General features: G+C 40.3%; 1 protein-coding gene across 7 annotated transcripts in view; it reads right to left on the bottom strand.

Moving 5' to 3' along the window:
• The window catches only part of larp1b (La ribonucleoprotein 1B), a 55759-nt gene extending 42244 nt beyond the window's left edge, over positions 1-13515 (bottom strand). For 5 of the 7 annotated variants that reach the window (XM_038304647.1, XM_038304644.1, XM_038304641.1 and 2 more), the window contains exons 1-3: positions 12759-13515; positions 6949-7010; positions 76-132 (exon numbers count right to left, since the gene is read on the bottom strand). In XM_038304647.1, the coding sequence (XP_038160575.1) occupies positions 76-132; positions 6949-7010; positions 12759-13101 (462 nt within the window). In that variant the 5' untranslated portion in view covers positions 13102-13515. The remainder of the gene's footprint in view (positions 1-75; positions 133-6948; positions 7011-12758) is intronic. The other 2 variants (XM_038304643.1, XM_038304642.1) reach the window with 2 other exon arrangements.

Here is a 13515-nt window from a genome sequence, read left to right on the forward strand (position 1 = left end):
ACTTTTTATAAATTTGATATTTTAAAAAAGAACCCTGATACACACTTTAACGCACAAATACACTAAGCCACATACCTCTTTTGCGAGTTCTCCAGGAGTGGGCCAGTTTGTTATATCGCTGAAGTCACTAGACTGTAAAAAACAACAAATAAATAATAATTTTGTACTCACAGGTTGAACCAAAAATCGTTTCAACATGTAACACGATGCATCAGGACAGGTTGAGTCCAGTCTCCAGGAAAGGAGGTCAGTGCTCTTTTTGCAGAGGAAATGCAAACAGCAACGATAAACAGTCCAGGGCCCAACAACCACTTGGATCTTGACAATTTCGGAAAACCGATATGTGATCAAGGTTAAATGAGCAAAGTAGCACTTCACTGCTAAGCTACATAGAAGCAGAACAGAACCAGTTAGTTCCAATCCTTTAGTATGATAGCTTCACAAATAACTGACTCTGTTGGTCCTAAATAACAAGCCCAAAAAATAAATCTTTATGGCAGAGTGAAAGATGAATTAAAAAGTTTTGAGGTTTTCTTTATATATACACATACATACATACATACATACATATACACTCACCGGCCACTTTATTAGGTACACCTGCCCAACTGCTCGTTAACACTTAATTTCTAAGCAGCCGATCACATGGCGGCAACTCAGTGCATTTAGGCATGTAGACATGGTCAAGACAATCTCCTACAGTTCAAACCGAGCATCAGTATGGGGAAGAGAGGTGATTTGAGTGACTTTGAACGTGGCATGATTGTTGGTGCCAGAAGGGCTTGTCTGAGTATTTCAGAAACTGCTGATCTACTGGGATTTTCACGCACAACCATCTCTAGGGTTTACAGAGAATGGTCCGAAAAAGAAAAAACATCCAGTGAGCGGCAGTTCTGTGGGCGGAAATGCCTTGTTGATGCCAGAGGTCAGAGGAGAATGGCCAGACTGGTTCGAGCTGATAGAAGGGCAACAGTGACTCAAATAACCACCCGTTACAACCAAGGTGGGCAGAAGAGCATCTCTGAATGCACAGTAGGGGTGTAAATAATAATCGTTTTGTATCGATGCATCGATCCAAAAGCCGACGATCCGATGCATCGACACGTCCGCAAGATAATCGATTAATGTTTTTTTTTTTCCCCTCCGGTCTATTTTTATCCATTTGCTCCTGGGCGTAATCCTCCCGTGCTGCGGTGGCGCTAAACCTATTTTGCCCTCCTACCGCGCTTCCTGGTTATACTCTTACAGCAGTTTGTTGCAGCAAGCTTCACACAGACATTTTTAAATTATGCTCAGTATTGAAGCGTGGTCTGGGCTACACGCTGTGGGTCTAGATACGGCCGAGGTGATGAGGAAGTGGGGGCGAGTTTAGTCCGACGACGAAGGGACATGAGGGCAAAAAAAGCGGAGATTCAGCTGGAAAAAGCGTCCCAGCGTTCTCGCGCACCTCGCTCTTCTAGCGGGTCAAACTTCACGAGTTTTTTTCCGCAATTTCGGTCATAAAAACAAAACAAGCCGACCTCCTGTCTGATGCACTGTTTGCAGTCAGCTACAATCTGGGAGAGGTGCAGCGGAGCGTCTCTCAAGGGGGCGGTGACGCAACACTCTGGAGCCTTCTTCTTCTTTTTTTTAATGGCGGTTGGCAAACAACTTATAGGTGCATTACCGCCACCTTCCAGAATGGAGTATGGACCAGACAAACGTTCTTCTTAGAAAATTAAAAATACTACCAAAAACTACATCCCCAGATGACCTTTGAAACAATTCCCTTATATCTAGTTTATTTTTATTCCTGTCTAACTCTCTACACAACATCTCTCTTTCCTGAATATATTTATTACATTCTAAAGAAAATATGTTGGACAGTTTCTCTGGAGCTGAGGTATTGCATTGAACTCATTACACTGATATTGTGCAGTATTTTTGCAGTATTTTTTGATGCAACTTTTCTACTTCTGTTATTTGCTGTTGTTTCTAAAGAAAATGCATAATGATATTACAGCTTTCATCGATTTATTTCAAACTTGAAACTTTGTTTAGCCTGTAAGGTGTAAAAAAAAAAAAAAATAATAAAAAAAAAATTAACCGATTAATCGATTAATCGAATCGTGGTGTATTCTTAAGTATCGAAAATAATCGAATCGTTGGGTCAGGAAATCGATACTGAATCGAATCGCCATGATGGATGTGATTTACACCCCTAATGCACAGTACGTCGAACTTTGAGGCAGATGGGCTACAGCAGCAGAAGACCACACCGGGTGCCACTCCTTTCAGCTAAGAACAGGAAACTGAGGCTACAATTTGCACAAGCTCATCGAAATTGGACAATAGAAGATTGGAAAAACGTTGCCTGGTCTGATGAGTCTCGATTTCTGCTGCGACATTCGGATGATAGGGTCAGAATTTGGCGTCTACAATATGAAAGCATGGATCCATCCTGCCTTGTATCAACGGTTCAGGCTGGTGGTGGTGGTGTCATGGTGTGGGGAATATTTTCTTGGCACTCTTTGGGCCCCTTGGTACCAATTGAGCATCGTTGCAACACCACAGCCCACCTGAGTATTGTTGCTGACCATGTCCATCCCTTTATGACCCCAATGTACCCAACTTCTGATGGCTATTTTCACCAGGATAATGCGCCATGTCATAAAGCTGGAATCATCTCAGACTGGTTTCTTGAACATGACAATGAGTTCACTGTACTCAAATGGCCTCCACAGTCACCAGATCTCAATCCAATAGAGCATCTTTGGGATGTGATGGAACGGGAGATTCGCATCATGGATGTGCAGCCGACAAATCTGCGGCAACTGTGTGATGCCATCATGTCAATATGGACCAAACTCCCTGAGGAATGCTTCCAGCACCTTGTTGAATCTATGCCACGAAGAATTGAGGCAGTTCTGAAGGCAAAAGGGGGTCCAACCCGTTAGTAGCATGGGGTACCTAATAAAGTGGCCAGTGAGTGTGTGTATATATATATATATATATATATATATATATATATATATATATATATATATATATAGTTTTGGAAGAATTACAACATAGGTAAGAAGATGTTTGTTTTTAGCCAATCAAGTAATTTTTTCAGAGCTTTCTGTGTTAAAACAACACATTTACCTTCCAATGAAACTACAGGTGCTGGTCATAAAATTAGAATATCATGAAAAAGTAGATTGATTTCAGTAATTCCATTTAAAAAGTGAAACTTGTATATTATATTCATACATTACATACAAACTCATATTTCAGATGTTTATTTTGTTTAATTTTGATGATTACAAATGAAAATCTCAAATTCATCATATCAGAAAATTAGAATATTACTGAAGACCAATAAAAACAAAGGATTTATAGAAATGTTGGCCAACTGAAAAGTATGAACATGAAAAGTATGAGCATGTACAGCACTCAGTATTTAGTTGGGCCTCCTTTGGCCTGTATTACTGCAGCAATGCGGCGTGGCATGGAGTCGATCAGTCTGTGGCACTGCTCAGGTGTTATGATAGCCCAGGTTGCTCTAATAGTGGCTTTTAGCTCTTCTGAATTGTTGGGTCTGGTGTATTGCATCTTCCTCTTCACAATACCCCATAGATTTTCTATGGGGTTAAGGTCAGGAGAGTTTGCTGGCCAATTAAGAACAGGGATACCATGGTCCTTCAACCAGGTACTGGTAGCTTTGGCACTGTGTGCAGGTGCCAAGTCCTGTTGGAAAATGAAATCTGCATCTCCAAAAAGTTGGTCAGCTGCAGGAAGCATGAAGTGCTCTAAAACTTCCTGGTATGTGGCTGCGTTGACCCTGGACCTCAGAAAACACAATGGACCAACACCAGCAGATGACATGGCACCCCAAACCATCACTGACTGTGGAAACTTTACACTGGACTTCAAGCAACGTGGATGAAGTGCCTCTCTTCTTTTCCTCCAGACTCTGGGACCTTGATTTCCAAAGGAAATGCAAAATTTACTTTCATCAGAGAACATGACTTTGGACCACTCACCAGCAGTCCAGTCCTGTTTCTCTTTAGCCCAGGCAAGACGCTTCTGACGCTGTCTGTGGTTCAAGAGTGGCTTGACACAAGGAATGCGACAGCAGAAACCCATGTCTTTCATACGTCTGTGTGTGGTGGTTCTTGAAGCACTCACTCCAGCTGCAGTCCACTCTTTGTGAATCTCCCCCACATTTTTGAATGGGTTTTGTTTCACAATCCTCTCCAGGGTGCGGTTATCTCTCTTGCTTGTACACTTTTTTCGACCACATCTTTTCCTTCCCTTCGCCTCTCTATTAATGTGCTTGGACACTGAGCTCTGTGAACAGCCAGCCTCTTTAGCGATGACCTTTTGTGTCTTGCCCTCCTTGTGCAAGGTGTCGATGGTCGTCTTTTGGACAACTGTCAAGTCAGCAGTCTTCCCCATGATTGTGTAGCCTATAGAACTAGACTGAAAGACCATTTAAAGGCTTTTGCAGGTGGTTTGAGTTAATTAGCTGATTAGAGTGTGGCACCAGGGGCCATCAATTTTGAACCTTTTCACAATATTCTAATTTTCTGATATGATGAATTTGAGATTTTCATTTGTTGTCATTTGTAATCATCAAAATTAAACAAAATAAACATCTGAAATATATGAGTTTGTATGTAATGTATGAATATAATATACAAGTTTCACTTTTTAAATGGAATTACTGAAATCAATCTACTTTTTCATGATATTCTAATTTTATGACCAGCACCTGTATGTATGTAACACCATCACCTTGTTGAGAACCATCTTGTACCTTAGATGTTTAAGAGATCAATGTTTTCAGTGTGTTTATAACTTCAAGGTATTGTGGAGGACTTTTGCGATTTTTTTTAAAGACGCCCCCTCTCCACTTTAAAGAAAAACGCACATGCACAACCCTGTACCCACTCCTGAGAGTGAACGCATATTGAACGCGTGTGAGAGCATGCACAATCCCATTTCTTCTCGTGCACGCTCTGTTTAAAAGTTGCTGTTCGCATAGCTTATCCAAGCTTACTGTCCGAACGCCCTAACCCCCAAATCCCTCAATCACTATATAGAGCGGGGACTACCGTATTTTCATGACTATAAGGCGCATATAAACGTCTTTTTTTCCCCCTCAAAATGTCAGAGCCGCTCAGACCCCCACATACCAGCGGTGCGCTATCAGTATGAATCCCATTCAACAGCAGCCACTGGCTGCGTCGCCTCCTCGCGGTTCACCGCGGCAGCTGGTAGGTGTTTTTCATCTAAATAATCTAAACTGCAGGCACCAGGATAATAAAAGCGAACATATTCTGTCGGCAGGTTTCAGGATTTTAAGTTAATTTATGTGTCAACTGTTTCACAGGAGTTATCACAGCCCTGTGTCATCAGCAATGTGTCTGTCTCACGGCCAGCTCCCAGGTTTGATTAACACTTTGTAATAAATACAATAATAAAGCACTAACATACTCAGTTTTGCTCCCGCTCTATTTTTAAATACGCAGTAGAGGTATCTAAACGCAGTAGAGGACATGTACCTGTATATAAAACTCGCACCCTATAATCCGGTGCGCCTTATGTGTGTGTTAAATACAGCAATGGCACACATAACTGAGACTGCGATTTTTAGTACGGTGCGCCTTATGGTCGTGAAAATACAGTATATAGTGGACTTTATAGCGACCCTTTATTTTACCCTTCAGACAGATGATCACTGCTTTTTGCTCCCCGTTGGTCACCTAAATCTGGCGCCAATGTGTGGTGCCTGCACCGTATCTGTTATCAGCTGCCACTGTTGGTAGCTTCTCATACACTTCTTAGAGACTTTTTTCTCTTACGAGCCTCAGCCATTTTCAAAGAACCGCAGTGAGAAAGGTGAGCTTCAATGACTGAAACCACAGATGCACATGCGCAGAAAAAGATAGCTAACAGGGCGAGCATGTGGACGGCCTTACGTAAACATATCACCAGAATGATTGACAATTAGGAGGACCACTTATTGAGATGATAAACCCTGAAATAAAAGATTGATGTTTTCAGTGCTTTTATAACTTCTAAAAAATAAATATTTATTTAAACTAGAAACAAAAAAAACAAAAAAATTATCTGCTGACTAGAATCCTGTAATCCTCCGTTTGACTGTCAACGGCCTGGTTAAAAACAAAAGCTTGAGTTTTAATTGTCAATAGTGAAAGATCAGAACCCACTTATAGCAGGATGTGTTAATAACGCCCTTCAGTGTAAATTTGATAATTGAAGATTAAAGGCTAAAGACCATCTCTAATTTTTTTGCTCTAGCTTGCTCCTTAGAACATGACTTGGACAAGGGTACCTTTTGGGTCTAATGTTTTTTTAAGCAAGCCGCTGTGGACAGCAGTAAAGCATACAGTAAATCTTCTCACATGACTAAATAAATACAAGCTAAAGTCACAGATCCAACATTGACATTACATTGACTCTAAGTTAGAAAAAAGTTCAACCACAGTTTAAGATCCAGCTGATCTCTTTATCAAGCTACTAGTCTGAGGCGAATACCACTAAAGGACTGCAGTGGAAAAAAAAACGAGAAGGAAAAACAAACAAGTCCAGAGGATAGCAGTTTAAACCAGCTAACATTTAGAAGCAGATGGAAACTTCCCACTCTGTGTGTCAAAACCTCAAGTCAATTTAAGAAAATGAAGATGTGAAAACTCTGAAGAACTAAAAAACATTTGTGAGTTAAAATAGTATATCATCAAATTCTGCTAGTTATCACCAAGACTACTGACATATTCTGACGGATGTTGATTAAGTTCTAAGTTCTGCACAAAGAAAAGACATTTAAAAGCAGAATGGGGACAAAAGGAAACACTGGTTGTTCATTATCTAAAGAAGACTGTAGCGTCAAAGCTGTGGAAGTTCAGAAAGAGTGGAAGCTTTACGAAAAGGGGGTAAAAGACTGAAACAGAACATTACCTTGCTGGGTTTTCTCGGTCTGGGTTTACTTGCTCGGACAACTTTCAAGGCATTTTGCTGATCTGCAGACAGACGAGTGATAATAGAAATAGACATCATCAAATGTGGCAGACAGGAGAAGTCCAAAATCTAAGAGTCAAGTGTTTGAAGAAAAAAAGAAAGAAAAAAAAGGTGCGAGTAGACAACTGTTGCTTAACACTGCAGTTAACAAGTCGAGTCATCTACTCTTGCACCGTCTGATGTGCTGTTTGGTGAGCATAAGACAGTATCAGTCAGAACCGAAGAAATATAGAATAAAACCCCTAAAGGGACTGAACTTGTTGAGGGTGTTTTGAGTACACAGAGCAGCGGTATGCAGCTGCATCTCTGCAGGCTGGGAGTGGCCCGCTGCTGCCTGACGGCTCCTATCACTCAGTAGAGGATGGTTGGATTGATAAGACACACCGGGCACAGGCTTCAATGTGAATGGGTGTACGCCTGAGCGAGCCGTCGGTGTCCACCCATAGAGCTGGCTGTACAGTAACCCTGTAAACTGATGCCTGTGCCAGAGATCGGGGGGTTCAAATTTAGACCGTTTGCTCTCTGCTCTGACACACATTCATAACTCACGTTTGGCTGAGAGGTTTCAAATCCACAGCAGACTGAAGCGTTCCCTCCTGAGCCTCCCATTGCATAAACAACACGCAAAAATCTCACCTATGCTGATGGAAAGTCTTTTGGAGCTCACTAACGGAGCAAACAGGAGAAAGTAATTGATTGAAATTTAAAACAGATATTTAACTCCTGCATTGAAAGCTCTGCAAATTAAAGCTGCTAGACTTTCTCTGACCCAAACAGAACCGCCATATTCTATTCATATGCTAAAAAGTTTCTTCAGCTGGGTTAGTAAAAGTGTTAATTACATCTTGAACCATATTACTAGAACCTCTCTTGAAGCCACAGTGTCAAATGTGAGAAGGTTTGCTTTATTTAGTGCTTGGAGCTTTCTGAAGTTTCCTTTTGGCCTTATTTCTTATTACCTAGTGAAGTCCGAAGCAGGACTGTTGTTAAAACCCAATGCAGAAAATTTATTTTAAAATTACTTTAGATTCAAAAAGATTTATCAAATCTAAATTTTTATTGTTTTCTTCCCACAATTCCTGAACCTACTCTAAAGAAGAGAGTGGTTATAAGAGCTATTTCTCTTTTCAGCATAAATTAGCATAGTATAGTATTAATTAGTAATAGTAGTCTAGCTTAAAAGAGTTTTACATACATATTACATTTTGTGACCATCAACCCCTGAATTAGCAATCTAACAGTCTGGAAGACAAAAAAACAAAAATAAAATTAATCCAGTCCACCTTTTTCTGCCAGAAAAAAATCTATAATAATAAATAAAAAAAAACAATTTAGCTACAAGAATGGTATATAGTTAGAAATTATTACGTTTACAAATGAATCCCTTCATTCTTCGTGTATCTTTATCCAACTATCTCCCAACAACTTTCTCCATATTTATCAAATTTTCTCTCAATATCTTCATCTTTTCTTTATATTAACTTGCTTAGCGAGGTCAGTATTGTAAACCAGTGAGAGTATTTCAATTCTAACCCGTCATCGTGGGATGTGTTAATTTCCTTGCTGCCTAGGAGGGGCGGGGCCTGAAGCACCTATGCTATTTTCAATAGCTGGATAAAGAGGAGAGGAGGAGCATGGCTGCTCCTCCTCTACAGGTGCTGGTCATAAAATTAGAATATCATGAAAAAGTAGATTGATTTCAGTAATTCCATTTAAAAAGTGAAACTTGTATATTATATTCATACATTACATACAAACTCATATATTTCAGATGTTTATTTTGTTTAATTTTGATGATTACAAATGACAACAAATGAAAATCTCAAATTCATCATATCAGAAAATTAGAATATTACTGAAGACCAATAAAAACAAAGGATTTATAGAAATGTTGGCCAACTGAAAAGTATGAACATGAAAAGTATGAGCATGTACAGCACTCAGTATTTAGTTGGGCCTCCTTTGGCCTGTATTACTGCAGCAATGCGGCGTGGCATGGAGTCGATCAGTCTGTGGCACTGCTCAGGTGTTATGATAGCCCAGGTTGCTCTAATAGTGGCTTTTAGCTCTTCTGAATTGTTGGGTCTGGTGTATTGCATCTTCTTCTTCACAATACCCCATAGATTTTCTATGGGGTTAAGGTCAGGAGAGTTTGCTGGCCAATTAAGAACAGGGATACCATGGTCCTTCAACCAGGTACTGGTAGCTTTGGCACTGTGTGCAGGTGCCAAGTCCTGTTGGAAAATGAAATCTGCATCTCCAAAAAGTTGGTCAGCTGCAGGAAGCATGAAGTGCTCTAAAACTTCCTGGTATGTGGCTGCGTTGACCCTGGACCTCAGAAAACACAATGGACCAACACCAGCAGATGACATGGCACCCCAAACCATCACTGACTGTGGAAACTTTACACTGGACTTCAAGCAACGTGGATGAAGTGCCTCTCTTCTTTTCCTCCAGACTCTGGGACCTTGATTTCCAAAGGAAATGCAAAATTTACTTTCATCAGAGAACATGACTTTGGACCACTCACCAGCAGTCCAGTCCTGTTTCTCTTTAGCCCAGGCAAGACGCTTCTGACGCTGTCTGTGGTTCAAGAGTGGCTTGACACAAGGAATGCGACAGCAGAAACCCATGTCTTTCATACGTCTGTGTGTGGTGGTTCTTGAAGCACTCACTCCAGCTGCAGTCCACTCTTTGTGAATCTCCCCCACATTTTTGAATGGGTTTTGTTTCACAATCCTCTCCAGGGTGCGGTTATCTCTCTTGCTTGTACACTTTTTTCGACCACATCTTTTCCTTCCCTTCGCCTCTCTATTAATGTGCTTGGACACTGAGCTCTGTGAACAGCCAGCCTCTTTAGCGATGACCTTTTGTGTCTTGCCCTCCTTGTGCAAGGTGTCGATGGTCGTCTTTTGGACAACTGTCAAGTCAGCAGTCTTCCCCATGATTGTGTAGCCTATAGAACTAGACTGAAAGACCATTTAAAGGCTTTTGCAGGTGGTTTGAGTTAATTAGCTGATTAGAGTGTGGCACCAGGGGCCATCAATTTTGAACCTTTTCACAATATTCTAATTTTCTGATATGATGAATTTGAGATTTTCATTTGTTGTCATTTGTAATCATCAAAATTAAACAAAATAAACATCTGAAATATATGAGTTTGTATGTAATGTATGAATATAATATACAAGTTTCACTTTTTAAATGGAATTACTGAAATCAATCTACTTTTTCATGATATTCTAATTTTATGACCAGCACCTGTATATTATTAGGAGGGCTATTTTCACAACTTCTGGGTCACTCAAAAAATAAAAGCCTTTTTTTAACAGATGGGGGTCCATATCATTTCATAAAAAGGCAATATAAAACATGTTTTTTTTTTATATAGTAAAGATAATAATAAATTAGCTCTATTTAAAAATAAATTTTTTTTTTTTTCTACTCGGTTCGGCATAAAAACCTAATTATTCTAATTACAGTGACAGTTACATTTTTTCATAAATGCATTTACCAAACTTCAAAGAAATGTAATGTGCTTATGTATTCATAGTTTTTCTATGAGGGTTAAAAAAGGAACTCAAGTTCCTCCTGTTTCTGCTCTGAAAGTCAAAACAAGCAAAATTACTTCAGACTTCAATGACTGGAACAATTTTAGGTTGACAAAGACTCAACTTGAAGTGGGGTGGCCATGAAAACTGAGTGATCAGAGGACTGTGATGGTCAGAGAGGTGAACAAGAGAGTGGCCAGATGAAAGCCACTCCTTAGGAACAAACAGACTGAAGCATGCCAGAACCCTCCCTAAGAACTTTTTGACCATAAATTGTTTTTGTCTTGAGAAAAAGACAAACTGGAATAAATGTCAAGTTTATGTTTGCAGGAAACCAAACATCACTCATCACAAGGCAAAAAAGTATCCAATGAGGAAGCACTGTAGAGGCAGCATCATGCTGTGGGAATGTTTTATCAGCAAAAGGAACTGGGAGACTAATAAGAGGTAAATATACATACAGCTATGTGCAGGGACAACTTGGTACAGAGTGCAAACAGGGGTAACGGTTCATCTTTCACCCTCAGACATACAGCCAAGACATGAATACAGTTGCTTCGGTACAACTCAGAATATTCTATTTGGCCCAGTCGGAGTGTAAATCAGACTGAACATCCAGTGGGAATCTTAAAAACATTTGTGGACAGCCTTTCTGACTGCAAATTATGAAGCTTGAAGGGATTTTCATAGAGGAATAGAGTACAGCACTCAAAGCTGATGTGGCATTTAGGAACACCTAAAGCTCCATGCCTAAAAATAAAATACCTATGTACACGTTTCACTATTCATTTTGCTTTTTCACATCATAAGGGCTTTGTTCCGTTTTAAAATCAGCTGCTATTTAGACTTAGACTTATTTTGTCATTTTGTAAGTGTATAGAAAAAGAAACTGTGTTTAAAACAGCTCTAAACACTTTCATTTTTTAAAGTGCAGCCTTGAAAACAGTAATACATTAAAAAATAGTAATACAAACATATGACTGTATATTTACAGTTCTAACTTTTATTTTATTTTTTATTTACAAAGCAAAATGTAGAAAAGGGGCTGGATGCATCTAGATTAGTTAGAATGAAGCTGAGATTTAAACAGGGAGAAATGGCCTAATGCAGAAAAATAAACACTCCATATATTATATATATGTCTGTGTGTGTATGACAATTTGTTAGCTAGATTATCAATACACCTACATTTTTTCTTCCAACCTTCCAAATGCAAATCTAATATCAGCTTACTTGTGAGTTTTTATAAATTATATTTTTTAGATCCTCTCCAGGAATGTGGATTAACAAATCATTTGATGCAGGTGGTTATTTTCAGCGTTAGTTTGCTTTCCCACCTTTAAAAAATGAAGTACAGATTAAATCATTTTAAACTGCACACAGAAAACATCTACTTTTTTGTGGTCGCTCCATTTTTTTTTCCAAAAGTAACTCAGAGGGAAACTGAGTGGGTTTCCCAGCTGTTTTAGCACCTTGTCAAAATCTTTCAAGTCATACAAGATACATTTCTTAAGAAAATAACTGATAATCTCAAAGGATTATAGCAAAAAGATTGGTTCAATTAAAATTCCTTATCTATATCTGGTTTAATCTAATCTAATCTAAAAATCCCACAGCATGGCCACATGTCATCTAGAGCCCTGGTCTGCAGATCCACCTGCTCAGACACCTTGTCCACATACGTGTTCTCTCCCAGTGACAGCAGACTGGTGGGAGGAACAACAGGCAGCCAACCCATTGGACATGAGGAACGTGCCTTTACAGCAGCAGGAGCTACTAGCCTGCTCGGATTACCATCAACCACCGACAACAGCTAGCTGCTCGAAGCTGAAGTCGATCTTATTTTAAACCGAGCTGTTCTTCAGCTCCTATCTCACTAATATCAGTCTCTCCCCGTTGCCATCGCCACACCAATAAAGCGAGGTGCAACACAGCAGAGCGCTGATAGTAGCTTAAGAAGTAGCAGTTGTCAGCATTCTACACGTGGTGCTCATGAGCAATCCGAGCACGGGGGGATGGGGCAAATACCCTGTTAACACCACCTCTGATCTTAGTATACATTCTGATATTTTATTATTCTTTACTAATCTCTGTGGGAAAGCTGACATGTATAAATTAAGGTGGGATTTCCTATATTGAAGCCCTTAAAAAGCTGAAAAGGTGTGAATACTTAGCATTTTAAATATGGATCCAGCTTACCTGTCTCAGGGGAGCTGGAGTTGATGTTACCGACCGGTACTCTGCCCGTGGTTCTTTTTGTCCAAGGGTTAACTTTCGGTAGAGGAGCTTCGACAACTTTCTTCTCAACGGTCGAGTCAGCGTCACCGCTCCGTTCATTCTCTTTATCGTTTTCTTTGCTTTTCTTATGGCTGTCCCCCTGGCTCTTGTTCGTCTCGGGTTTGTGGCAGTCAGTCTGTTTTTCCGAACCTTGATTCTCTAGTTCTTTGTGGAATTGAGCCCCCTCCGACTTGTCCTGCACCCCGCCGGAGCTGCTCGCTGTCAAACCCGAGTCAACTTGGCTACACTCAACCTCAGTGGACATCCTGCTGGTTTGCTGACAGCGCGCGGTGTTAAAGCCAGTGTGGATTCTTGGTTCTTGTTTTCTTTGCACAGAGAAAAGTCGTGAACAGCTCGGGAGGTGACCACATCCACTCGAGGTAAACAGATTTTGGGCTGGACCTCGCTAGCCCAGACGCTCCTGCAGCTAACTGTTAGCTAGCCTGGGACCATGCAGAAGCTGGCGAGCCCGAGTCAGACGTTTTTTCCCGCGATATTTAACACTTTCATATCATTTAACAACTTGTTTAGTTAGCTTTCACAAACGCCACAATCTCTTGTTTGCTTCTTGGGGACTTTGACTAACTTTAGAGGGGAAAAAACTACTACAACGACCTCCTGTCTGTCTCTAATTTCACCTCCACGCTACCAGCAGCGAGCTCGTGCAGCAAGCTGTCCT

This window comes from Cyprinodon tularosa, unplaced genomic scaffold (genome assembly GCF_016077235.1).
Source record: "Cyprinodon tularosa strain WSP-4 unplaced genomic scaffold, ASM1607723v1 ctg54, whole genome shotgun sequence".
Classification (NCBI taxonomy): domain Eukaryota; kingdom Metazoa; phylum Chordata; class Actinopteri; order Cyprinodontiformes; family Cyprinodontidae; genus Cyprinodon; species Cyprinodon tularosa.